Source organism: Crassostrea angulata, chromosome 3 (assembly GCF_025612915.1).
Source record: "Crassostrea angulata isolate pt1a10 chromosome 3, ASM2561291v2, whole genome shotgun sequence".
Lineage (NCBI taxonomy): Eukaryota > Metazoa > Mollusca > Bivalvia > Ostreida > Ostreidae > Magallana > Magallana angulata.
The window spans coordinates 23,229,023-23,256,907 of NC_069113.1; the positions used below are offsets into that span (position 1 = coordinate 23,229,023).

At 33.5% G+C, this 27,885-nt stretch overlaps 1 protein-coding gene across 1 annotated transcript in view; it reads left to right on the forward strand.

Annotated features, from left to right (window-relative positions):
• The window catches only part of LOC128175853 (caseinolytic peptidase B protein homolog), a 43,867-nt gene extending 19,385 nt beyond the window's left edge, over positions 1–24,482 (forward strand). The window contains exons 2-10 of the mRNA XM_052841707.1: positions 8,109–8,186; positions 9,813–9,868; positions 9,986–10,030; positions 10,924–11,085; positions 12,728–12,884; positions 13,022–13,095; positions 13,194–13,313; positions 23,971–24,075; positions 24,270–24,482. Of these exons, the coding sequence (XP_052697667.1) occupies positions 8,109–8,186; positions 9,813–9,868; positions 9,986–10,030; positions 10,924–11,085; positions 12,728–12,884; positions 13,022–13,095; positions 13,194–13,313; positions 23,971–24,075; positions 24,270–24,482 (1,010 nt within the window). The remainder of the gene's footprint in view (positions 1–8,108; positions 8,187–9,812; positions 9,869–9,985; positions 10,031–10,923; positions 11,086–12,727; positions 12,885–13,021; positions 13,096–13,193; positions 13,314–23,970; positions 24,076–24,269) is intronic.
• Positions 24,483–27,885: the final 3,403 nt, after the last annotated feature.

Here is a 27,885-nt window from a genome sequence, read left to right on the forward strand (position 1 = left end):
AAAATTGTATTAAAATCATTTGTTCATATGTCAATCAATACAATAATATAAAATTAAAATTGCATCCTATCATACTTACAATATATATCATATAATACCATAAAATACCGTACAAAAATTGTTAGATATGATATTGTAACGTATGATATGACATTGTATTGTATTAAACACTATTGTATTTGATCAAATAATACAATATTATTAAACATGATACAATATAATATTATATGATACAATATCATATTGCAATAAAACATCATAACATTAAAACATTATATTGTATAATATAGTATGATATTGTATTGTATGATACTGTATCATATTTGATTAATAATATGATATTGTATTATATGATACAATATAATTTGATACAACATTGTATCATATCAAATGATACAATATCATGGGATAAAATATTATATAATACAATTATATTATACATATTGTATCATATGATAAAATAATATATATTTCAACATCATGAAATACAATGTGATATGATAATATATCATATAAACAAATATCATATTATACAATATCGTATGATACGATATTTAATAATATTACAAAATCATATATACAATTTCAATTTAATACAATTCTATATTATAGAAACCAATATCAAATTATACAATACTGTATGATACAATATCATAGAATATACAATATTATATCATAGGATGCAATATTATATAATTCAATATGATACGATATTTTATAATATTACAATATCATATATACAATTTCAATTGATAAAATTCTGATTCTGAAGCAGCCTCTGCGTTTAATTTATAATGTAGTTAAATCAACTATGCAAGCTATCATCTATAAAACATGTGACCTGTTCCGAAAACTAAACTTATCAAGCATCATAATGTAACGGAGGTGACCGGTAATTCTTTTTAATTACACATATTTGAAAGACGGTTTAAAACTATTTACAAGTTTATTCACATTATTCCAAGGTATAGTCACATTTCATACTATGTTTAATCCATGTGCACCTCTAAATCTCCAACTCTATTCCGTACTCTATTCTACTCTAATCCCCCTTTGATTCTAAAGCTCATCATATATATACTATTAGGCTCCAATTAATTATTATCTTAAATCATTAGCTCCAATCTATTAATTAATTAGCTCCATTTCTACATCTATCTCAATAAAATTCTAATCATCTTGTCTGAACTCCAACTTGACCATGGCTCCCAATTATACAAACAATAGCTCCCATAGCTCCAATCATCAAAAGCCCATAAAACTTGACCACTTTAGACATTACTCCATTCTTAATTACCCAGACACAGCTTGATCCGTCTGAACAGCGTATTCTCAAATCTGTAACTCTATATAAATCTCTATTAACTAATACACTAAAATTTACCCCTCATCATTAAACCTATGGCTCAGATTCGGCATTCAAGCCTGTCAGGTGCATCAGTATCATAAGACTCACCATCCTTTCAGGTTAGGTGAAGTTAGCAAGTTTGGTGAAGATAGGACAAGTAATAGCTTAGATACAGGACCCGCACCAAAAACTTTAACCAGCTCCGGACGCCGACGCCGGGAGTATAGCATAAGCTCCCATTGACTTCGTCTCAATGAGCTAAAAAGGCGAAAGCGCGAAGATTCGAAGGCGAGAGTGCGAAGTTGCAAAGGCGAAGAAGCGATAGTTGTATCACTTCGCCTTCGCAACTTAGCACGTTTGTCTTCGCATCTTCGCGCTTCGCCGTCGCATCTTTTATATTCTTCATATTGTTCATGAATAATACTTGCATTTAGGATTTCCACTATTACAAATTGCTGGGTATGCAAGTGCATCACGCGGAATTAATGATGAAACCAAAATTATGAAAAGTTTACTCCACTGTTAGGCATAATAACCCAGCTGAAGTTGATAGCCACTGACAGCAGCCATTACGCCAGTAGAGGTTAACGGCCTATAAGGAAAATCGTCAAAGTACTGAGAATATTCGTACAGAAAATGTATTTTACTTTATCGTCGACATACTTTAGTAAGTTTAGTTAATATCAATATGATTAATGCATCAATAGTCTGTATGAGCATTGGTAACTTTGGATACAATAAAGATCGTGTGATAAAAATCAAGGGGGATATAAACCCCTAACATGGGCCTTAACCTCTTATCAACGCTTTTAGAAACAATCTGTTCTTATTAAAATCGATCAGTGTTTATTATGAATTAAGATTTACTATAGTCAGGTACTCTTCACACATTTGCTCTAAAAGAATAAAGTCTATTCAAGATCACAAATACAACATTACAACAATTGTTTAGAATATTGATGTTCATGTATTACGTAGAAGAAAACAAATCTAACGCAAAATGATTTAAAAAAAAATCACTTTCCTCAAGAAATGTAAAAAAGAAGAATTCATATTCCAACGTTACCTGTCCGCTTAGTCTTTTTCCATGAAGATATATACAGGTATCATTCTAAGATTGACAATTCATTCACCACTGCAAATTGCTTATATTATTACAACAATTATTCTTCATGATTATTGTTCGTTAATTATCACCCAATCTCCTCATTGTGTATGAATCTTTTTTTATTTGCGTCATTTCCCGCCGTATGTCGATGAGAGAAGTGACGTAACGGTTAATTTTGTGTGTGCCTGCTACGGATCTGAAAAACTATATACAGCGATTTATTTACAAATTCGGTGTTTATAGCTCAATTGAGCAGAGTGAAAAATTTAATAATTTCAAAGTCATATCTTGGATACGGTGTTACCAATTTCTATTCATCTTTACGGGGGGGGGGGGTCATTTTTCTTCATGTTTAACATGAAGAAAAATAACCCCTGGGTCTTTTTTCTTCAGAAAAATCCAATTATTCTTCAGCTAGGGGGTCATTTTTCTACGGGGGTCGTTATTCTACGGGGGTCGTTATTCTTCATTACACCGGCCTAAAATAATTTGTGGTATCTTAAACGGAAAATCAAAAATAAACAAACTAATCCGGCCTAACCCCAAACTACTTATGCATAAAAACTTATATACATTGACTAGTAGAATAATTGTTCACGGAACAATTAGAGGCCTTTCCACCTTCCAAATTCCCGAAAATATTGATAATTATTGAGTAATTAGAGAAAAATCAATTTACGAAAAAAAAGGAAAAAAAAATCGGTTCCGCACAGTGGTATCGATCCGAGTATCCTTAGATTCCTAGGCGAGAGTGTTGCCACTATGCTATTTCGCTTGTTATCTGATCGAAGGTAAAATTTGTTGAGTTGTGTAGTCAATTTGATGAGGATAGAAAGAAGAGATGAAGCGTTCTTCTGTCCATCTAAAGTTGATACCCAACGCTGAGGAACCTTTAGAATAGATAGGGGCTTAGCGATTGGTTGGGAGGGCAGTATTTGTTCTCCAGTTTATAAATAAAAATCAGTGCCGCTTGTAAACAATGTGGCCGGATAGCGTTGACTAAGAAATCAACAGGCCAGGTCAAACTCTGGTCGCCAGCGGGTATTTGAAGGTGTGGGAACATTTGTTGGAACTCAGCTGATGCGAATTCTCCTTGTGATTTGAAATGCACGTGCTTAGAAATCTATTAACTGTCATGCATTCGTGGATTACAAGTACGGAAAATCGGAACTGAATTAAGGCCAGTCATGTATTTCAGCCAAGTCGGGAAATAAACAAACTGAAAGAAAATGTAAATTAAATTCATCTAAAATCGGGTCTGGGAAGGAAGAGTTATCTTTCGTTGCACTTCAACACAAGTCGTCACAGGTTGCTGAAATAAATGTAAACACAGATTTTCAGTGAAATTTGAGCATGAATTTATTAGATACAAATATCGAAGCGTTGAAATTTCGTTTCTCGGGACGATGGTTCGATGCCGCTGAGGTTGATAACTTTCTTAAATAGGGTTTATTTCGTTTGAAATTTGGCAGGCAATTACATTCAGGTGTGAGAAACAGTCCCATGAATTTTCGCCGAGTTCTACAGAGTTTTACTGGAGCTGGAATTTTTATTTGGAGGCGTAGTCTAAAACGCAGTCTGGGGTCAAATGGCAGACAGTGTTTCACCTTTTCAAAAAATTCTGACAAACGGTTGTAACACTTTTTTAGGTTTTATTTTAAAAAGGAATATTGAATTTCAAGTTCAAATATCGAGGGTCATGTTCATATAAGAATTCAATCCTTGTAGAAAAGAAGGGGGGGGGGGGCAAATTGTACATATAACTAAATCTGATATACAGTGGAGCCTCACTTATCCGGACACTTTTGTCCCAATGCCAAATCGTCCGGATAGGTGAAGCGTCCGGATATCTGAATTGTGATATTTACCTTTAATATTTATGGAAACATAACTCATAAATTAATTATACAATTAAATATTTTATTTTGATAGCCATAAGCACTACAAAAAAAGTTTAGATTTTTTTTAAATTAACAAAACAAAATATTGTTAAAAACATTATTTAAGGTATGTTTTTTCCACAGGAAACCAAGCACTACATTCTTCAAGGCAACACATGTACATGTACATAACAATCACTGTATTAAACCGATAATTTAGTTACATTCGCATAACAAAGCGAAGAGAAGAAAGTCGGTCTTCCACTTTACGCTGACAAATCTTTTTCTTCAAGCTAGCGGTGATCGCAACTCTCGCTCTCTTGGCCGGTGGTGTTGACATGTTTGAAGCTGCTCAACATTTGATGATTGAAAATGGGTGAAAATCTTTATATATTCCCTTATTGATAATTGTCCAAGCTATTTTTTCATTGACAGAACTTACCCAAGCTAATTATACGTATCCATCTTTCTATAGAGTTAATTACACCCAAGCGATATTTACAAGTAGCGTGAACACTCATCCACGCCATGTTTGGCATAAGTTATTATTACACTGTTAATTGAACACACGCTATAAAATTAATGTCGATATCCTGAACATCCCAAGCGGTCTTAATAACTATCGTAAACAGAACTCAAATTATCAAATATTTCATTTCAATTGCGTTTTAAAATGAATAGGCATACGAACGATCTAATCACACTACGAATAATAGAATTTTAATTCAATCAATAGATGACTTTTTTAAACACAAATTAAACAATTTTCATGACATTTTAATCAAACAATAACAGTTCATAAGTTAAATGGCGACAATTAAACATGTCACATCCATGGTTATCGTAATATCCTCGGGCGAGTACATAGCGTGACACAGGTGACCCCGATTACCGGACAAAGGCATTGGTTAAAACCAACAACCAGTGTCAGATGTTTTTACACCAATTTGCACTTGCGCATAAAAAACTTTTGTGCCCCCGAACACTTAAATGTGACCGTCCGGTTAAATGAGGTAAAATTTAAAGGAAAACTGTATTATGTGGTAAAATTTGACCGTCCGGATCCGGAACGCGAAATTCCGGATAAACGAGACAAATTATTGTGTAAAAACTCCGTTCCCAATAAAAATCGACCGGTAAGTGAAGCGTCCGGATATCTGGCGTCCGGATATCTGAGGCTCCACTGTATATGTTGCATACACTTATTACTCATTAGTTCTAAGAGGTCAAAGGTCAAAGGTCAAGGTCAAAGGTCAATGTCAACTTTCAGGGGATTCGCATGCGCCGAAAGATCACACACTTTTGCATTAGACAGCTTTACCGATCCAAGTTGACCTTGACCTTTAATCTTGACCTTTGGTGCAGCCAAAAAGTTCCTCGAAGCCATCGCAAGTGGTTTCGCGGCTCTACCTTTAGTCGTTACATTTTTTTTTCATGAAAATTAAAAAATTTGAGAGACAGTCGTTCGAAGAGGAGACTGCGAAACCTTCTGTCTTTCGGGTAGATTCAACTACCCTTCAGACCGACATCGTCCGCGAAGGTTTGCAACTTGCAAGTGTCGCGGCTTCAGAGGAGTAGCGATAACAAACTTTTACGTGCACGCGTGAATAGTAGCAAAACGCGAGGTGTTTTTAAGACGCAGGGTCAAATGCCCTCATCATTTTGCGAAAGCAGTAAGACGTGAATGAAAGCGTTTCGATAAGTCGCGAAACAAAAAATCATTTTTGCTTACGGAAGAAAAATAAAAATAAAAAGAAACAGAACAATATCAATAGGCCTTTACACTGTGGTGTAAAGAACTAATAAAAAACATAAGAAATACAATAGGTCTTTCACCTGAAAGGTGGAAAGACCTAAAAACATAAGAAATACAAAAGGTCTTTCACCTGAAAGGTGGAAAGACCTAATAATAATAAAAAACATAAGAAAAACAAAAGGTCTTTCACCTGAAAGGTGGAAAGACCTAAATATTTATTATCGTATAAAAAAGATTATGACTCTAATTGGTTATTATTGGAAACATTATTTAGATTATCAAAAATCAGTAAATCAAAGCAGAATAATTCTAAGCCAAAATACAGTAAAAAGCTGCCCGCTTCAGTAAAAGCATCCTCCAGTAGAGTAGATTCAAGCTTGTTCAAATCATGATCCCAGAGGTAGGGTGGGGCCAGAAATGGGGGGATTTACCGTTAAAATATATAAAGAAAAAATCTTTAAAACCTTCTTCTCATAAACTGATCAGCCAGAAAAGCTGAAACTTGTGTTGAAGCACCTTCAAATTTAGGCAGATTCAGGTTTGTTCAAATCATGATCCCCAGGGGTAAATTGGGGCAACTTTTTACATAGGAATATATAGAGAAAAATATTTTTTCGTGAAAGCAACATCTGATTGTTTGGATTCAGATTCTTCAAAACGAAATTTTCAGGAGAAGGGCGGGACAACATTTTTTTTTTTTTGGGGGGGGGGGTCATTTTTACAAAGGAGAGCAATTTCAATTGTACACAAAATTTCAAATGTTTTAATGTATGGTTTTGCTTAATAACAGTCATTTTGACACATTGTTTTTTTTTAAAAACTGTTTAGACTTTACCCCAGGACGATACTTGGGATTCACAAATTTGATGAAGGTTTAAATCCCATTTGATTTTGATCTTCTTGAGAACTGCAATGCTCAGTATGTGAAATGTCTATCGATTCATCCTGTGTCCAGATATTTTGTGTATGACTCCATAATGCTGATTTTATTATGTCTATTGTTTCTCAGGTTAGTGGAGTGGCCCATTGGCCACTCTTTTTATCATTAATTGTCTCTTTTTGGAATTTCCTACATTGTATGTTATGATTATATAATTTAGACATAAATTTGTTTTTTAAGAGTAACCTATGGACTGTTTCCTAATTTAAAAAAAGCTACGTTACCATAAAGTTTTTACAGTATATGTAAATTCCACAAAAGGATTCAATTGTTACCAGATATACATTGTCAAAACAACAAAGAGAAAATGTGTTTGAAACCTCTTAATTTGTTTACTCATGACTTTTATATTTATCATTATATTTTTGAAATACAAGTACCCTATCAATGTTATGGTACATGTGTTCATGTAAGTACACAAGATTTAATCAACAACATGTCTATTAACCATGATGTCATCAAGGTAGCACCCCCATCTTCAAATTTTCATAAAAATAATTGAACATGTATCTTATTTTCTTTTGTCTCTTTGTCAGGACTTAAAGTGCTACCTCTGACTTCTTTTTTTCCCTGTAATCTAAGCTAATGTAATCCATTTAGTATAAACTCATTTTGATTGCATTTGGTTTAAATTAATTGACTTTTTCCACATGATTTCAAAGGCATTGTAAGTTTCTATTCAAATGAGGTCATTTTGTTTCCTATTAAGTCAAACAAGAACGCCTAGAATGTAAGAGCATCATAAGTAACAATAGCATCACCGACACCAGAATGTCTGTCTGTGATATGTCTACTAGGATTACACATTGATGTTTTTACTAAAATATCAAATATCATGATTACCAAAAGATTGAACAGTCTTTAATCTTTCGTCAAAGAATATATACCTAGAAGTACTATTTTCTAAGGTGAAATTATCTGCATAATTTAAAATTATGTTTTTGTTTTTACATTGATACATTTACATGTACATATGTTATTAACCATTTATTTTATTAAGTATTATTTATGTTTTTGTTTTTAAATTGATACATTTACATGTACATATATTATTAATCATTTATTTTATTTTGTAGCAATTAGGCGTAGGGAGAATGGCTGGTATGATGAGAACCACCCCCTTGTCTTCCTCTTTCTGGGCTCCTCGGGAATAGGTGAGTACTAAATACTCATTCTCCTCAGAAATAGGTGATTTTTCAATAGTCGGGCTGCTCAGGAATAGGAATAGGTGAGCCCTCAATAGTCAGGCTCCTAAGGTATAGGAGAGTTCTCAATTGTAGGGCTCCTCAGGAAAAGGTGACTCCTCATTAGTCAGGCTCATCTGGAATTAGTAAGGCTAATTTAGAATAATTGAGTCTTTAAAAGTTAGACTCCTGAGGAATAGGTGAGTCCAAAAAAAAACACTAATGAAACTGTGCTTAAATGGGTTATCCTAACCTATTTCGGGTCTTCCCTCCTGTCACCAAATCCAATCAGTAATCAAAATTCAGTAAATGTTCCCAATTTTTTACTACATGTACATTAATTTAATGAAAGACACATGTAAATTAAAAAAAATATTTTAAAAAAATACTCTGACATAGGTATAATTACATATTATCGGTATTTACACCATATTTTGGCACAACATATATTTGGACATGATGTGCACTTTTTGTTTTCACTATCCTCACTGTAAATACCTTCCATCTACTAGCACTGTTAATTTTCACCCCTAGTTCTTTTCTCCATTATCTATTTTTTCATAGATAGCATTAATGGCACCAATGACATAAAGTACAAAAGGTATTCCGACAGCATCGGAATTTGCCATAGGATGTCATAGACATTTTAAGTTTGCACGCACATATATTATATATATATATATATATATATATATATATATATATATATATATAAAGCACAGAGAAATTCACCTTTTTGGAGCTCCACCTCCGCCCCGCCCGGGGCTTGAACTCACGACCTCTGGAACCCATTCTCCTAGCAGTGAGCGGCCACCGCGCTAACCACTGGGCCATCTAGGCAAGACAAAAATCTTGCTTTCGATGACGAAGGGAAACTAGCACGCTGGTCGCTCACTACACGGTCGTTTGAGATACAGGTGGAATGCAGTTAAACGACAATTTGAGAGGATCGGGACGATACACATTGCATAGATATATAATATAATAAGCACAAACATTGCAATAACTCTCAAATTGATATATACCTGCCCATAGTGCCCATTCCACCTGTATCTCAAACGACCGTGTAGTGAGCGACCAGCGTGCTAGTTTCCCTACGCCATCGAAAGCAAGATTTTTGTCTTGCCTAGATGGCCCAGTGGTTAGCGCGGTGGCCGCGCAGCTCAGTCGTTAGAGTGGTGGACTTGTGCTCAGGCGACCTGGGTTCAGTCCCCGAGAGCCGAATAAAATAAAAGATAAAAAAAAAAAAGCGCGGTGGCCGCTCACTGCTAGGAGAATGGGTTCCAGAGGTCGTGAGTTCAAGCCCCGGCCGGGGCGAAGGTGGAGCTCCAAAAAGGTGAATTTCTCTGTGCTTTATGTATATCTTTATCATTCACTATGGGCGGGTATATGTCAATTTGAGAGTTATTGCAATGTTTGTGCTTATTATATATATATATATATATATATATATATATATATATATATATATATATATATATATATATATATATATATATATATATATATATATATATACATATATATATATAAATATATAATTTAATATTATTGAGAACTACAGTATTAATATTTATGCCCTGTTCTTTTCTCTAGGTAAAACAGAGTTAGTTAAGCAAGCAGCCAAGTATCTACATAAAGATGTAGAGAAGGTAAAGTGAGTCTCAAAAAAGTACGGAAAATTTTATATGTACAAGTATTACAATAATGTCAAAGATCTTTTCAATGTTTACGATGTTTTATAAAGAGTTAGTTATTTTCTTCTTTAGGGTTTTATACGTTTTGACATGTCTGAGTACCAAGAAAAACATGAAGTAAGCAATTTTATATTGCATGATATTATTGTAACAATTTTCTGTAATAGTTTTAACAACTTCTACAGTGAAAATCAATATGACGCATTATACATTTATTTCATGAAGGTGAGGGAAATAAGAAGACTAAATCCCCCAAGAAAAACATATTTCCCGAGGGAAATGTGATTTTCCTGAAGGTATAAATCTTCATATTTCTCGAACATTCATGCAATAAAAGTTTTATAAATAAGTCAATTTCTAATTTTTGATAATTTTCAACTTGACGAAAGCAAACACGTTGTGATTGAATTTTTGTTATTGTCTCCTTTCTTTCATAAATTCGAATAAAATATAGTAAAATTGTGGTTTAAAGAAAATTTAAATTTGAAATATATTTGATTTAATCATATTTGTTAACACCGTATGCTCATATTGGCTTTTTCATACCTTTGGAATAAAAAATCCTAAGAGTTCCGAAGAGGTGAGACTCTGTATTTATTCCGCGGGAGACACAACGTTTTGTATGCCCTGTCACGTAACTTTCTAGACCAATTAGATGACGCGTAATATAGAATAATCATTTTAACAATATCGTTTGTGATGGCTTTATGTTGGAAGATTGATTTTGCCACAAATTTACGTCATGATGAACTTGATATGAATACATATATATCTGGAAATTATTTTTAACAGAAGAACAATCACCAATGAATCAACATTTGGTTTTTATCTGAACAAAGATTGGCTCATATAGAAAAAAAATTAATTCCCTCATTTTTGTAGTTTATTTTCAGTAACAAAAAAAACCAACAGGTTTTAAAACCCAAATAAACAAAGTCACTAGCCTAATGAACATTTGCATGTATTTTGATTGCAATTGTTAGTCACTTGATACCTGTATTAATCAACAGGTAGCCAAGTTTATTGGTGCACCGCCTGGCTATTTGGGCTATAAGGAGGGAGGTCAGCTGACCAAGAAGCTGGAGGAGTGTTTGAATGCGGTGGTTCTGTTCGATGAAGTAGAGAAGGCCCACCCAGGTGTCTTGACCATCATGTTACAGTTGTTTGATGAGGTTACCAAGTTTTCCCTGATCTATAAAGGCTGCTCAAAATTAATTCAAAGACTAATGTCACTACAAAATACCAAAACTACGAGGGAGGGCGATAAAATTAAAACAAACAAAATTTTCAAACAAATGTTTTTCATTTATTTACATTAATACAAATACAGTAAGTATTCAAGTTACATAAAATTTACCTCGTTAATAGTAATATTTCCTGATAATTCCACTGAGTATCTGGTTTTTAGTCCGTAACGGCCTTGAAACATATCGAACTTTTGCAGATATCAGTTTTTAAGAATAATCAAACTGGAAAAAATCAAATTAAAATCGTGGGTTCTTTGGCTTTTTTTAAAACGCAATTTATCCTAAATCTACGTGCGCGGGTTACGTTAAACTTAGAATTACCTTTGGGCAGCCAAACCTAAACCCAAACATCCTCTCCCCTTTTCATGGTTTACATTTTGCAATTGCTTTTAATCATTATTAATATTGTTTGGTTTGATTTACATGAATCCTAGAATCCTTCCATTTGTTTCAGGAATTTATATCTATACAACTATATTAAAATAATAGACTCGAATTTGTGGGCTTTAATACCGATAAATCGGAAGAGAACTGTCTTTTGTTTTATATATTTCAATCATCATTTTATTTGAAGATTAACAATTTGTTTTTATTTTTTTTTTCTCATTCAAGCTTTGTTTATTAATAATCAACGAAAATTCCTCAAAAAATTCCGGAAATCATCATCTGATTTTTTTGGATTTTACAATCTTGCGCATGCGCATTACATTCACACTTAATCACGGGAGGCTCTTTATTCTATGTTTCCACAATATCACATTTGCATGAATAAACTTGGAAACGATGAATCAAATGTGGATTAATTTTCATTGGAATTTTTTTTTCTGTTCATCAAAGAAAATACGGGATATAACTCTAACACAGTGTATTTACTATAAAAAAAATCCCGAGAGTTTCGAATGCCAACATGGTGTGTAAAAAAACGTTGTTAAAATATGTTGAATTCTGCAATTATAGAATTAAACTTTTCGAAAAAAGGTAATTACAGCTTCAAAATGGTTTTTTATAAACAATTTGACTGTTATTTTCAATGTAACTTTTTTAATTTTCTCAAAAATCGTTTTGGAGCGATTCTGCAAATTTCTGCTACATTACGGGCACATGGGAGGCATTTTAACTGTGGTGAATGCCTTAAGATTATTTCAACTCAGCAGAGTGTAGTGAAATTAATACCAATGTAGGCTTGAAGTTTGGTTATGCAAATGTCAACAATATACGGTGTTTCGATGTAATGCCCGATATCATATGCAATGTCAACCCGTGCACGCACAGGTCCAAGTCTAGTATGTCAATAAGATCGTGTGCCATGACTTAAAAAGTCAAGGTCATTTTGATCGATTTAAGTTTGTTATCAAGAAAAAATGATTGTGTTAATTTCACCCATGAACAGGAAATATTACTGGTACATGAATATTAGGCAGTATATCTCAACACATGGAGTAAGCTGTATTTTCTGATTATTAGATACATGTATATCTCATATAAGAGCAAAGAATAGGTAGTGAAATACTGCGTTGTTTATAGCTAGGAAAAACCTGGGGTTTTATATGGATGCATCATTTTTTAGGGTCGACTTACAGATGGCCAGGGAAAACCCATTGAATGTAAGGATGCCATCTTTTTCATGACCTCAAACCTTGCCAGTGATGTCATTTCCGATCATGTGGACAAAATAAGGGAAAAGGCAGCAGAGAATAACAAACACAAGGATGAACAAAAACTGGGTGAGAAAGTCTTGATGTACTCTGCTTGAGTGACTATGAAGACGTTTTTCAGATAATCAAGACCGTATGACAAAACATGAAAGTGTTATGTTATCCTTGAAAGATATAGCAACAATTTTGATGTTTTGATGTTTTAGAGGATCTAGAAGCTGGAGAGAGAATCAACATATCAAAAAAATTTAAAGATGATAAAGTTCGACCAATTCTGAAGGTAGGAGTGGTACACGTTAATGTAAAGATATATGAAGGCCTGATATGAAATATGTATCTGTCAGTAATCTGCTGGACCTTGAACCTTTTTTTTCATAGAGGGCTTTCAGACGTGATGAATTTTTGGGAAGAATCAACGAGTTTGTGTACTTCTTGCCGTTTTCTCAGTCAGATATAAGGAAATTGGTGACAAAGGAACTTCAGTACTGGTCAGAGCAGGTAAGTACCGCAGTGACTTAGTGTTGAAACTCATTAAGATCAAAGGTCACGAAATACTTCTATTTTACATGTAAATGGTTCAGATTACTAAAGTCGTATAGTGGTTATTGTGAAGTCACGACACCAATGTAATCGTTAAGTGGTTTTTACTTTTATTTACACCTAATCCAGTCACTTATTTAACTGTATAATGCCTGTCTATTTTAAACAGTTTTCTTGGTCTAAAGTCCCAAGTCTCTGTAATAATGAAAACATTCCAGAAATTTAAAATTCATGTATTTCAACGCTCCACCAATATTCCCTCTTTACCACATAATTACGAGTATTTCAAAGTCACATTACTTTACACAGGGCGAAAAACAATCTTTAAGCAATTCCTTAAAGGTGGCTTAAAGGTGGCGTAAAGGTGGCTTAAAGGATATACAATCTTTAAGCCACCTTTAAGTCACCTTTAAGCTGAGCTTATAGGTACTTGATGTCCAAACTTCTTTAAGTCACCTTTAAGCCATCTTTAAGCTACCTTTAAGCATCTTTAAGTGGCATTTACGCTCCCTTTAAGTTGTCTTAAAACCATCTTGAAGTTCCCTTTAAGTCAAGTTTGATCAAACTGAACAATAAAAACATATATTAAATGCAAAAGCTCTTTTCTAGGGAGGGGAGGGGGTGATCCGAGTGATGATATAATTTCCAAGGAAGGGGTGGGGTGGGGTGTTCCAGGCGGTTTTAATTGTCGCTCCATTAAACACATATCGCTATCATCAGCAACGCTCCGATGGACACAGATTGCCGTTATAAAATTCTTTAAAAAAAATTTTTGTTTCAAAATTATTCAAAATTATTGTAGGGGTGAGCGCAGTCTCTGTATCTAAATTTGTGCATGAAATTATATTTCAGTATGTTTGTTTCCTATTAAAAATTAATCGGTGAAATATCTCTCTCTCTCTCTCTCTCTCTCTCTCTCTCTCTCTCTCTCTCTCTCTCTCTCTTAGTTCATCCGGTTATTAAACAGAATAAAGATAATAAACCAAAACTGCGGGATTTAATTTAATAATCGGTTGAAGGTATGTATTTTCTTTTCAATTTTAATTATTTCTAGGTCTAATTCTAGATCTGCTAGATACATGTTAAAGATGAAAAGACTCTCAACTGCCTTTGTTATATCGGGCAGGATATTACTGCTTTGTTTGTCTAGACATAGTTTTCTTCGTTTGTGTATATCTAATTAGAGTCTATTGTTTGTCCAACTTAAGAAAACCCCTGGAACTAACACAGAATATACAAGATATACACAACAGTTGTGCCGTGTGCCCAGGTGCACGTTTGTGTGTATCTAATTAGAGTCTATTGTTTGTCCAACTTAAGAAAACCCCTGGAACTAACACAGAATATACAAGATATACACAACAGTTGTGCCGTGTGCCCAGGTGCACGTTTGTGTGTATCTAATTAGAGTCTATTGTTTGTCCAACTTAAGAACACCCCTGGAACTAACACAGAATATACAAGATATACACAACAGGTGTGTCGTGTGCCCAGGTGCAAGTCAGGGTTTCTAAAGGCGTTGAAATCTTAGTATGTACGTGTATACGATAAGTCTAGTGATTAAAAGTTTATTTACATTTGTAATTTATTTTCAAAGTATTATTTCCTAACTGGGTTTTAAAAATGTTATGTCTACAAATTAAAGATACATGTATGTAAGAGTAAAATATAGAGGCTAATTAATTCCTGTACCGGTGATCATAAATAGGGGTTAATTGTTTAAATATATGTATAAGAGTAAATATGTCACATACCCGGCCTGGTACATCATACAATTGTATGTAAAGTATATGTATACATCATTTGCAATTGCCACATGCAGTAAATACGTCACCCGTTATATTGTTTGTTATAGAATTGATAGTCTAAAAATCATGTATACAATTAAATGTTTAAACATACTGGAACGGCGCCGTGATCATGAAAACCGGGAAAATTGCGTAGAACTAATACCCTTATAGTTTCAATGCATTTAATAAAAGGAATGATTTCATCTTCCTCCTTGCATTTCAGTTAGCTACGAATTAGATGAACGTTCATCTACTAGGTTTTAATTTATTATCTAAGTAAGCCTAACGGTTTCCATTAAGGTATAATAATTTTTTTTCACTGAAGACCAAGTTCCGTATTTCATTTTAAGTATATGCATGCATAATTTATAAATTAGATACGATTGATTGTTACAATTTGAATGGAAGTCAAAATCTTTTCAAGTAAAAAATACACATTGAATACATTAATTCAATATCCACTGATATATAGGATATAAAAATCTACTAAAATATGTAAGTTGCCGTGGCGCATAGGAAGTGTGGTGATGCTAGTAAACTTTGGGTCCCGGGTTCAATCCTCGTCTTGGACGTTTTGATTATTTTTTTTTTTCATTTTATTTTCTAGAACAAAAACCGTTTTTAATACCTTTTCTATCATTATCAGTTAGTTAATATATTTTGTTCGTAAATTAAGCACAATATTGAATTAAAATATTTTTAATGGCTTAAAGGTGGCTTAAAGGTGGCTTAAAGGTAGCTCAAAGGTAGCTTAAAGGTGGCTTAAAGAAGTTTGGACATTAAGGACCTATAAGTTGTCCTTAAAGGTGGCTTAAAGATAGTCTTTAAGCTGCCTTTAAGCCATCTTTTAGCGTTCTTTAAGTCATTTTTAAGCAACACATATAGCTTAAAGGTGGCTTAAAGATCGTCTTTAAGCTACCTTTAAGCATCTTTAAGCATCTTTAAGCTATCTTTAAGGAGAACTTAAAGATAGAAACACTTGTTAGAGATTTTTATAGCAGTATTTATTATGGTGCATGTTATATACAAAAATATGGAGTTATATAAACTTAATCCCTTGATTACCATCCTTGCCAGGATATAATGCAAATTTAAGCCTGCCTTAATGTTAACAAAAACCCAAGTAACCCAAACATAAAGACAACCCACTTAACACGGACTAAACGCCTGGCATATTCTTAATGTTAAATTTAAAAATGTAGTACAGTAGAACCTTAAGCAAATGTGCCACACTATGAAAATTTACGGGGCAATAAACGAAACAGTAAGCGAGACAATAAACGAGACGGGAAATTGAAACTGGAGCCCATCTATCTACCCGGGGAAGTGAGTTGACTCGAATCGAATAGAGAAGATTCCACGTCAACTGTTAGACCAGGGCAAATCCAGGCTTTATTTACACCACACTCTGGGGGGGGGGGGGGGGTGTTTCTCTTAACCAATCAGATCTATCATATGAATTTATAACTCTACCAGCATTTCCCAAATCATTATGAATAACACGGAACTTTCCGAATGTAAATACTATGTTACTGTATACATGGAAATGTCTGCCCCCTTTTTAGGTCTTTCCACCTTTCAGGTGAAAGACCTTTTGTATTTCTTATGTTTTTTATTATTAGGTCTTTCCACCTTTCAGGTGAAAGACCTTTTGTTTTCTTTTTTAGGTCTTTCCACCTTTCAGGTGAAAGACCTTTTGTATTTCTTATGTTTTTTATTAGGTCTTTCCACCTTTCAGGTGAAAGACCTTTTGTATTTCTTATGTTTTTTATTAGGTCTTTCCACCTTTCAGGTGAAAGACCTTTTGTTTTCTTTATGTTTTTTATTTTTAGGTCTTTCCACCTTTCAGGTGAAAGACCTTTTGTTTTTCTTATGTTTTTTATTATTTTTTTTCTTCTCTTTTTTTCCAGGGACAGCTTTTTTGTTTCAAGAGATATTGAAACAATTTTTTCTTTATGTTATTAGCCATTAAAAGTTATGGTACCAAATGACCCTTTGCTTGATAACTCCCAGAACTTACAAAGTTATTGCCCTTGTGTACGAAAAGCTTGTTATCGCTACTCCTCCGAAACCATAAGAGATAGATACTTAAAACTTTTACCAATGTCTTCAGTACACCTAGAGGGTTCTTCAATCTACTAATACCGAATGGATCCGAGACCCCCTTCTATCAGTTATTGCCCCTGAAAGTATTTGAATTTCCATTAAACCACTTCCAACTTTTTTATTATTTATCATAGAGACTTCAAACCACTTGGGATGGAAGCGTCTACCTTGGCCGAACAAAATAACATAAAGGTCAAAGGTCAAGGTCATTTAGAAATCTGTTAATTAATGAGTTTTTAGATCTCTTTTGTTAAGGGTGGTACAGAAAAAACTTTTTCATGGATGTATTAGGACATCTTAAGACATTTTAAAATATAGCCCTTCGGCTCATACCTTTGAATAAACACAAAGTTATTGCCCCTATTGTACGAAATGTTTGTTATCGCTACTCCTCTGAAACCATAAGAGATAGAGACTTGAAACTTTTACCAATGTCTTCAGTACACCTAGAGGGTTCTTCAATCTATTCATACCGAAAGGATCTGAGCCCCCTTCTAGTAGTTATTGCCCCTGAAGGTATTTACATTTCCATAAAATCACTTCAAACTTTTTTATTACTTATCATAGAGACTTCGGACCACTTGGGATGGAAGCATCTACCTTGCCAAACAAAATAACATAAAGGTCAAAGGTCAGGGTCATTTGAAACTCTCTTAATTAATGAGTTTGTGTATCTCTTTTGTTTAGGATGGTAGAGAAAAACGTTTTCATGGATGTAGTAGGACATCTTAAGACATTTCAAAATATAACCCTTTGACCCTTACCATGTAACAATTATAGAGTTATTGCCCCTATTGTACAAAATGCTTGTTATCGCAACTCCTCATTAACCATTAGAGATAGAGACTTGAAACTTTTACTAATGTATTCAGTATACTTAGACGCTTCTCCAATCTATTCATACCGACAGGGTCCAAAGTCCCTTTCTAGCAGTTATTGCCCCTGAAGGTTTCGAACATTCAATAAAGAAACACAAATAACTTTTGAATCAAAAATCATAGATACATCGGACCATTTGGTATTGAAGCGTCTACCTTGTCAGATGAAAATGACATGAAGGTCAAAGGTCAAGGTCAAGCATTAAACAATTGAAAACTTAATCGTTTGACACTTTTTTTATGAAGTAACGCAGAAAAAATTATTTATTCTATTGAAGCAATCTTATTTCAAACATAGAAAACAATGAGGTGGAAAGACCTCTAATTGTTCAAGAACAATTAGTCTACTAGTTATTTTTTTTTCTCTATTTTCCAAGGGACAACTTTTTTATTATAAGACATATTGAAACAATTTTTCCTTCATGTAATTGACCATTTAAAGTTATGATACCATATGCCCTGTTCCTGATAACCCCCAGAACTTACGAAGTTATTGCCCTTGTTTACGAAAAGCTTGTTATCACTACTCCTCTGAAACCATAAGAGATAGAAACTTGAAACTTTTACCAATGTCTTCAGTACACTTAGAGGGTTCTTCAATACATCATACCGAAAGGATCCGAGGCCCCCTTCTAGTAGTTATTGCCCCTGAAAGTATTTGAATTTCTATAAAATCACTTCCAACTTTTTTATGATTTGTCACAGAGACTACGGACCACTTGGGATGGAAGCGTCTACCTTGGCCGATCAAAATGACATAAAGGTCAAAGATCAATGTCCTTTGGAAATCTCTTAATTAATGACTTTTTAAATCTCTTTTCTTTTGGGTGGTAGAGAAAAACTTTTTCCTGGATGTAATAGAACATTTAAAGACATTTTGAAATATAGCCCCTTGGCTCCTTCCTTTAAATAATGACATAGTTATTGCCCCTATTTACGAAAAGCTTGTTATCGCTACTCCTCTGAAACCATAAGAGGTAGAAGCTTGGAACTTTTACCAATGTCTTCAGTACACTTAGAGGGTTCTTCAATCTATTCATTTCGAAAGGATCTGAGGCCCCCTTCTGGTAGTTATTGCCCCTGAAAGTATTTAAATTTCTTAAAAATCACTTCCAACTTTTTTACACTTATCATAGAGACTACAGACCACTTGGGATGGAAGCGTTTACCTTGGCCGAACAAAATGACATAAAGGTCAAAGGTCAAGGTCCTTTGGAAATCTCTTAATTAATGAGTTTTTTGATCTCTTTTCTTTAGGATGGTAGAGAAAAACTTTTTCATGGATGTAGTAGGACATCTTAAGACATTTCAAAATATAACCCTTTGACCCTTACCATGTAACAATTATAGAGTTTTTGCCCCTATTGTACAAAATGCTTGTTATCGCTACTCCTCATTAACCGTTAGAGATAGAGACTTGAAACTTTTACTAATGTATTCAGTACACTCAGACGCTTCTTCAATCTATTCATACCGACAGGGTCCAAAGTCCCTTTCTAGCAGTTTTAGCCCCTGAAAGTTTCGAACATTCAGTAAAAAACACAAATAACTTTTGAATCAAAAATCATAGATACATCGGACCACTTGGTATTGAAGCGTCTACCTTGTCAGATCAAAATGATATAAAGGTCAAAGGTCAAGGTCAAGCAATAAAAAATTGCAAACTTATTCGTTTGACACTTTTTTATGAAGTAACGCAGAAAAATTACTATATTCTATTGAAGCAATCTTATTTCAAACATAAAAAAAACAATGAGGTGGAAAGACCTCTCATTGTTCGAGAACAATTAGTCTACTAGTTATTCTTATAATTAGGTCTTTCCACCTCTCAGGTGAAAGACCTTTTGTATTTCTTATGTTTTTTATTATTAGGTCTTTCCACCTTTCAGGTGAAAGACCTTTTGTTTTTCTTATGTTTTTTATTTTTTTTCTTCTCTTTTTTTCCAGGGACAGCTTTTTTATTTCTAGAGATATTGAAACAATTTTTTCTTTATGTTATTGGCCATTAAAAGTTATGGTACCAAATGACCCTTTGCTTGATAACTCCAAGAACTTACAAAGTTATTGCCCTTGTGTACGAAAAGCTTGTTATCGCTACTCCTCTGAAACCATAAGAGATAGATACTTAAAACTTTTACCAATGTCTTCAGTACACTTAGAGGGTTCTTTAATCTACAAATACCGAATGGATCCGAGACCCCCTTCTATCAGTTATTGCCCCTGAAAGTATTTGAATTTCCATAAAACCACTTCCAACTTTTTTATTATTTATTATAGAGACTTCGGACCACTTGGGATGGAAGCGTCTTCCTAGGCCAAACAAAATAACATAAAGGTCAAAGGTCAAGGTCATTTAGAAATCTGTTAATTAATGAGTTTTTAGATCTCTTTTGTTAAGGGTGGTAGAGAAAAACTTTTTCATGGATGTATTAGGACATCTTAAGACATTTTAAAATATAGCCCCTCGGCTCATACCTTTGAATAAACACAAAGTTATTGCCCCTATTGTACGAAATGTTTGTTATCGCTACTCCTCTGAAACCATAAGAGATAGAGACTTGAAACGTTTACCAATGTCTGCAGTACACATAGACGGTTCTTCAATCCATTCATACGAAAGGATCTGAGGTCCACATCTAGTAGTTATTGCCCCTGAAAGTATTTACATTTCTATAAAATCTCCCAACTTTTTTATTACTTATCATAGAGACTTCGGACCACTTGGGATGGAAGCGTCAACCTTGGCCGAACAAAATGACATAAGGGTCAAAGGTCAAGATCATTTGGAAATCTCTTAATTAATGCGTTTTTGTATCTCTTTTGTTTAGGATGGTAGAGAAAAAACTTTTTCATGGATGTAGTAGGACATCTTAAGACGTTTCAAAATATCACCCTCTGACCCTTACCATGTAACAATTATAGAGTTATTGCCCCTATTGTACAAAATATTTGTTATCGCTACTCCTCATTAACTGTTAGAGATAGAAACTTGAAACTTTCAATAATGTATTCAGTATACGTAGAGGATTCTTCAATCTATTCATACCGACAGGGTCCAAAGTCCCTTTCTAGCAGTTATTGCCCCTGAAAGTTTCGAACATTCAATAAAAACACAAATAACTTTTGAATCAATAATCATAGATACATCGGACCACTTGGTATTGAAGCGTCTACCTTGTCAGATGAAAATGACATAAAGGTCAAAGGTCAAGGTCGTCAAGCAATAAAAATTTGCAAACTGAATCGTGTGACACTTTTTTTAATGAAGTAACGCAGTAAAAATAGTTTATTCTATTGAAGCAATCTTATTTCAAACATAAAAAACAATCAGGTGGAAAGACCTCTAATTTTTCGAGAACAATTAGTCTACTAGTTATTTTTTTTCTTCTCTTTTTTTCCAGGGACAGCTTTTTTATTTAAAGAGATATTGAAACAATTTTTTCTTTATGTTATTGGCCATTAAAAGTTACGGTACCAAATGACCCTTTGCTTGATAACTCCCAGAACTTACAAAGTTATTGCCCTTGTGTACGAAAAGCTTGTTATCGTTACTCCTCTGAAACCATAAGAGATAGAAACTTGAAACTTTTACCAATGTCTTCAGAACACTTTGAGGGTTATTCAACCTATTCATACCAAAAGGATCTGAGGCCCCCTTCTAGTAATTTTTGCCCCTGAAAGTATTTACATATCTATAAAGTCACTTCTAACTTTTGTATTATTTGTCATAGAGACTTCGGACCACTTGGGATGGAAGCGTTGCCCTTGGCCAAACAAAATAACATAAAGGACAAAGGTCAAGGTCATTGGGAAATCTATAAACTCATGAGTTTTAAGATCTCTTTTGTTTAGGGTGGTAGAAAAAAACTTTTTCAAGGATGTAGTAAGACATCATATGAAATTTCAAAATATAACCCTTTGATCCTTACCATGTTACAATTATAGAGTTACTGCCCCTAGTTACGAAAAGCTTGTTATCGCTACTCCTCATTAACCGTTAGAGATAGAGACTTAAAACTTTTACTAATGTATTCAGTACACTAAGATATTTGTTCAATCTATTCATACCGAAAGGGTCCAGAGTCCCTTTCTAGCAGTTATTACCCCTGAACGTTTCGAACATCAATAAAAAACACAAATAACCTTTGAAATAATAATTATAGATACAGCGGACGACTTGGTATTGAAGCGTCTACCTTGTCAGATCAAAATGACATAAAGGTCAAAGGTCAAGGTCAAGCAATAACAAATTGCAAACTTAATCGTTTGACAATTTTTTATGAAGTAACTAAAAAAAAATACTTTATTCTATTGAAGCAATCTTATTTCAAACCTTAAAATAAATGAGGTGGAAAGACCTTTAATTGTTCGAGAACAATTTACCTACTAGTTTTTTTTTCTTCTCTTTTTTTCCAAAGACAGTTTTTGTGTTTCTAGAGATATTGAAAAAAAGTTTCTTTATGTTATTGACCATTTAAAATAATGGTACTAAATGACCCTTTGCTTGAAAACTCCCAGAACTTACAAAGTTATTGCCCTTTTGTACTAAAAGCATGTTATCGCTACTCCTCTGAAACCATTAGAGATAGAGACTTGAAACTTTTACCAATGTCTTCAGTACACTTAAAGGGGTTTTCAATCTATCATACCTAAAGGATCAGAGGCCCCCTTTTAGTAGTTCTTGCCCCTGAAAGTATTTAAATTTCTATAAAATCACTTTCAACTTTTTAATTATTTGTCATACAGACTTTGGACCACTTGGGATGGAGGCGTCTGCCTTGGCCGAACAAAATGACATAAAGGTCAAAGGTCAAGGTCATTTGGAAATCTGTTAATTAATGAGTGTTTAGATCTCTTTTGTTTAGGGTGGTATGGAAAATCTTTTTTATGGATGTAGTAGGACATCTTCAGACATTTTAAAATATAGCCCCTTGGCTCCTACCTCAAAAAAATTATAGAGTAATTGCCCCTATTGTTCTAAATGGATGTTATTGCTACTCCTCTGAAACCAAAAGAGATAGAGACTTGGAACTTTTACCAATGTATTCAATACACTTAGAGGGTTCTTCAATCTATTCACACTGAAAGGAACTGAGGCCCCTTTCTAGTAGTTATCGCCCCTGAAAGTATTTAAATGTTTAAAAATCACTCTCAACTTTTTAATTATTTGTCATAGAGACAACGGACCATTTTGGATTGAAGATACTACATTGGCCGAACAAAATGACACAAAGGTCAAAGGTCTTTTGATAATCTGTTTATTAATGAGTTTTTATATATCTTTTGTTTAGAATGGTGCAGAAAAACTTTTCAAAGATGTAGTAGTACTTCTTGAGACATTTTAAAATATAACCTTTCAGCCGCTACCTTGAAACAATTATAGAGTTATTGCCCCTTTTGTAAAAAAATCTTGTTATTGCTATTTCTCATCAACCGTTAGAGATAGAAACTGGAAACTTTTACTTATGTATTCAGTGCTCTGAAAGGGTTCTTGAGTTTATCAAACCGAAAGGGCCCGAGTACCTCTTTCAGCAATTATCGCCCCTGAAAATTTCTGAAGTTTGTTAAAAACACTAACAACTTTTGAACCTAACATCGTAGGGTCATCAAACCTCTTTAAACTAAATGTTGACCTTTACCAGTCAATGTGACATAAAGGTCAAAAGTCAAGGTCAAACCAAAAAAAATCCCATATTTAAGGTTTTTTTTAATAAAGTAACGCGGAGAAAATGTTTTATTAATCATATTGCAACAAAACATAACAAATAATAAGGTGGAAAGACCTTTAATGGTTCGAGAACAAATAGTCTACTAGTTGATTTTATGTTTTTTATCGTATAGGCCAAAAAGAAACATGACATTTCCTTAGAGTGGGACCATAATGCTGTGACCGTTCTTGCAGATGGCTATGATACCCACTCCGGTGCTCGTTCAATTAAATATGAGGTTTGTTAAAACGGAAAATTACATGCAGTAGTATAATGCTCACTGAATTAAATATGAGGTACATAATAGTTGACAATACAAGCACCTAAATAAACTTGATTTGATTATGTAACAAATTTGTTAAATTTTAGGATTTGTTAGTTCTTTATTTCTAACGTATAAAAACTATACTATGATTTTGACTGAACATGTAGGTTGAAAAACGTGTGTTGAACCAGTTGGCAATGGCTCAGGAGAGAGAGCTGATAGAGAAAGGATGTGTGATTCGACTGACAGCTGCTAATGCCGAGGAACTTACAAAGACAGACGAGTCCTCTATTGAACCACCCACCATAAAGTTACAACTGTTACAGAAAGGAAAGGAAGATAAATATGTGGACATTAACCTCGAAGGGGGAGATAAGTAGAAGTGAAAAACTATATCATATAATTTGGGTATTAACCCTTATCGTGCTTAACGCGGCATAAGTCATTTTTGCATATCGAAAATTCCAAAACCTATTTATAGATAAAAAAGATTCTTTAAACACTCTATCATTTGTTCTAATTTGTCATATCCTTTTTACGATCCCAAACAATGTTTGTTAACTCTTATTTGATTGGTTATTTGAAAAAAAAAATCGATAAAAAGACGTAACTTGTTTAAGTTTCTTGATTACCTTGGTTTCAAAATGGCGGCTAACATCGAGATCGATAATTTATTTGAAAAAAAAAACCGCTTGTATTTAAAACTATTTCAATAATTCAGGCAGTAAAATAGATTTTTGGGGATTTAATGATTCGTCTTTAGTGATTTTTTTCCGGATATCAAGATTGATCAGTCGGAGAGAAATGTTGTTGGAGATGACATGACAATGCATGGGACATCATGGAAAACCACTAATTGCACAGTTTTCCGGTTTTGCGACGGATTTTATGTTTTTGTTAACTAATATTTATTATCGGTATACTTTCTATTAATTACGATTATTCATTTGGCTAAAATAAATATTATTCAATTAATATAGATACATGTATGCACTGGAAATGTGTATTATAAGTGACCATAAAAATATTACCACATATTATACATGTAGTATCGAATGATTTATTTTTGACGTCGTGGTGACAATATCTGCCGTTAGGTGAGCAGACAAATAAAGCGCGTTATGACAATTTGTCTGCTCAACTGTCGGCAGCTATTGTCACCACGACGTCAAAAATAAATTATTTAATGCATTTATTAACATTCTTTTATTGATGAAATGTATTACTTTATTAGATTAATTGGTATAAATTGCAGATGACGGAGGTAGTAAATTAGTAACAGCAAGAACAGCTGTTTCTAAAACTGGTTAACACTGGTTTTCACAAAGACTGTTGAGATCAGCATTGAAAATATAATCAATGAAAAATAACTTTTGAAATTTTCATTTCAACAATAGAATCAACTTTACTGCTGATTAATTGTAAAACATGTTGTTAAACAACCTGTATGAATTAAAATTTAAACCGATAACAGAGAAATCAACGTTTTGAAACTACCGATGTAAATTACATGTAAATTCATACGCAGTGATTAGGTTGTTGCATTTAGAGGCACTTAAAGATCACCGAATATAATGGAAAACACAGTAGAGTGTAAAGATAATATTTTACAAAAATTGAAATACTGAATTTTTCAAAGAGATTTGTGCAGAATAAAAATATGAATTACCTTAGGTGTGTTTCTAGGATTAATATGATATTAGAAATTAACAGGTATTGATTACAACAGAATAATCATATACGAATTATGACTCTATCTTAAAAAATAAAAAAATCTACAGCAATTTAAAAGCACCCTTCTTAAAAATATTGGTTATTGTTAATTTATACAGCACTCAGTAATAATGCTATACAGATGTTATGTAGCATGTTAAGGGTTAATAAGATAGTTTTATCAATTTTATGTCCAAAATTTAGGTTAGTTGGAGTTGTTCTTCCGTTTTTAATATATATATTCCTCACATCTTGAAGAAAAAAGCATTTACATTTGAAAAAGCTCTCCAATAGTTTGTAGTAAAGTTTAGGATTGTTCATTGTGTAAAAGGACAGTGAAGACACTTCATTGTTTTATTTATTTCTGTCTAACGTTTGGGACACTGCATTCGCATTTCTCTCTTCTATTGTCAGTATTTGAATATCATTGTGATACCTGCGTTTTAGAATATTAGAAAGAAAAGCTTTCACAGATGCATGAAATGTTTTGTTGTTTATTTTTTAATGCTTGCATTCCATTTACAATGTGTCATTTTGGAAGTTGTATAAATTAAGAGTTAAAAATAAATCTGATATATGGTGTTTGTTTTGTTTCCTAAATATTCCCTCCAGTGTTTTATTTCTATCACTTCCCTGGTCCCTGGTTTTACATTCTGATGCTAGTGTACTGTGAAAGTAGGTTGACTTTCCAATATATTATTGACAGTAGTTGTGTTCAGATTGCTGGATTGTCAATTACTTCACAGTAGTTACTTCATAATAACCGTGGGTCAGAATGCTGGCTTCTCAGGCATTTATAGTGACATACTAGGTAAAATGTTTCTGTGTAGCATATTTATTCAGCATACAAACTAACTGTAATACATGTACATGTGTATGAATAGTACAAAACTTACTAGGACATTTTAAAATTTATTTTCTAAACAATTTGTAAGTGTTAATTGCCCCATATTATGCTACAGCGTATAAAATATTGATTTCTAAAGTAAAAACAAGTATTTATTGCAATGAAAAATTTAGTATACCAGTACATGTAATTGCATTAATACATTTCATGCTAAATGTAGATTAATTTGCACCAATAAAGCAACTTGCTGAAATATGGGGGGGGGGGGGGTGGGAGGGAGGCTTGATTTAAAGCCTTCTTCAGAGGAACTATTAAATGCTGACAGAAGAAACTCAGTAATAAGATTTAACTACTGATACATGACAGGGGCAGTACAGGCTCCTTAAAAGGAACAAGCGGCCCATGGGTCTTATCGGTCACCTGAGTAACTACAGTGTGGCTTTTGCAATGCACATTAATGAAATTTTAATATTCCTGTGCAATGAAGAATAATGACCCCCCCCCCCTAGAATAATGACCAGGGGTCATTTTTCGAAGTAGAATAATGACCCCCGTCATTATTCTACGTAGAAAATGACCCTTTTGCCTGAAGAATAAGTGTCATTTTCATAAAAATGAGCACACTCCACAAGAAGAAAAGTGACCCCTGGAGAATAATGACCCCCTTGTAGAATAAAGATTTTCAGTTTATTTTTTTTATTATTTGTGAAATAGTATTACTATTGTAATTTTTTACTGCTGCAGTTTACAAAAAAGTAACAGAAATTATTATTCATATTCAAATAAAATTAAAGTGAAAGAAGGGGTATATCTCAGAAAATAAAAATCCTTCCGTTATAACAAGATATTGACGTATTGCATCGGGGGGAGGGGGTATGGTTGTCATCTTAAAGGGGCATGGTCACGATTTTAATCAAAAATTATTTTTCCGGGTTTAATGTTCACAATGCTTTAGGAAGGCATTTTTAATAGGCAACCAAAATATGAGTGTCATTCGTTAAGTTTAAAGCAAGTTACAGAGCTAACGTAAACCTAACGTAACCTAATGTGTTAAACGTAAGGAACTGTTTATTTATGCTTAAAATGAATAAGAAGATAGACAAATCTGCTTGAAAAAGATTTTTACTGGTATATTGAACCTATGTAAACAACAACAGGGTACGAGCCTTTTTTATATACATGACAAAGAATTGTAAGCCCTGTATCTTGCTTATAACTTTACA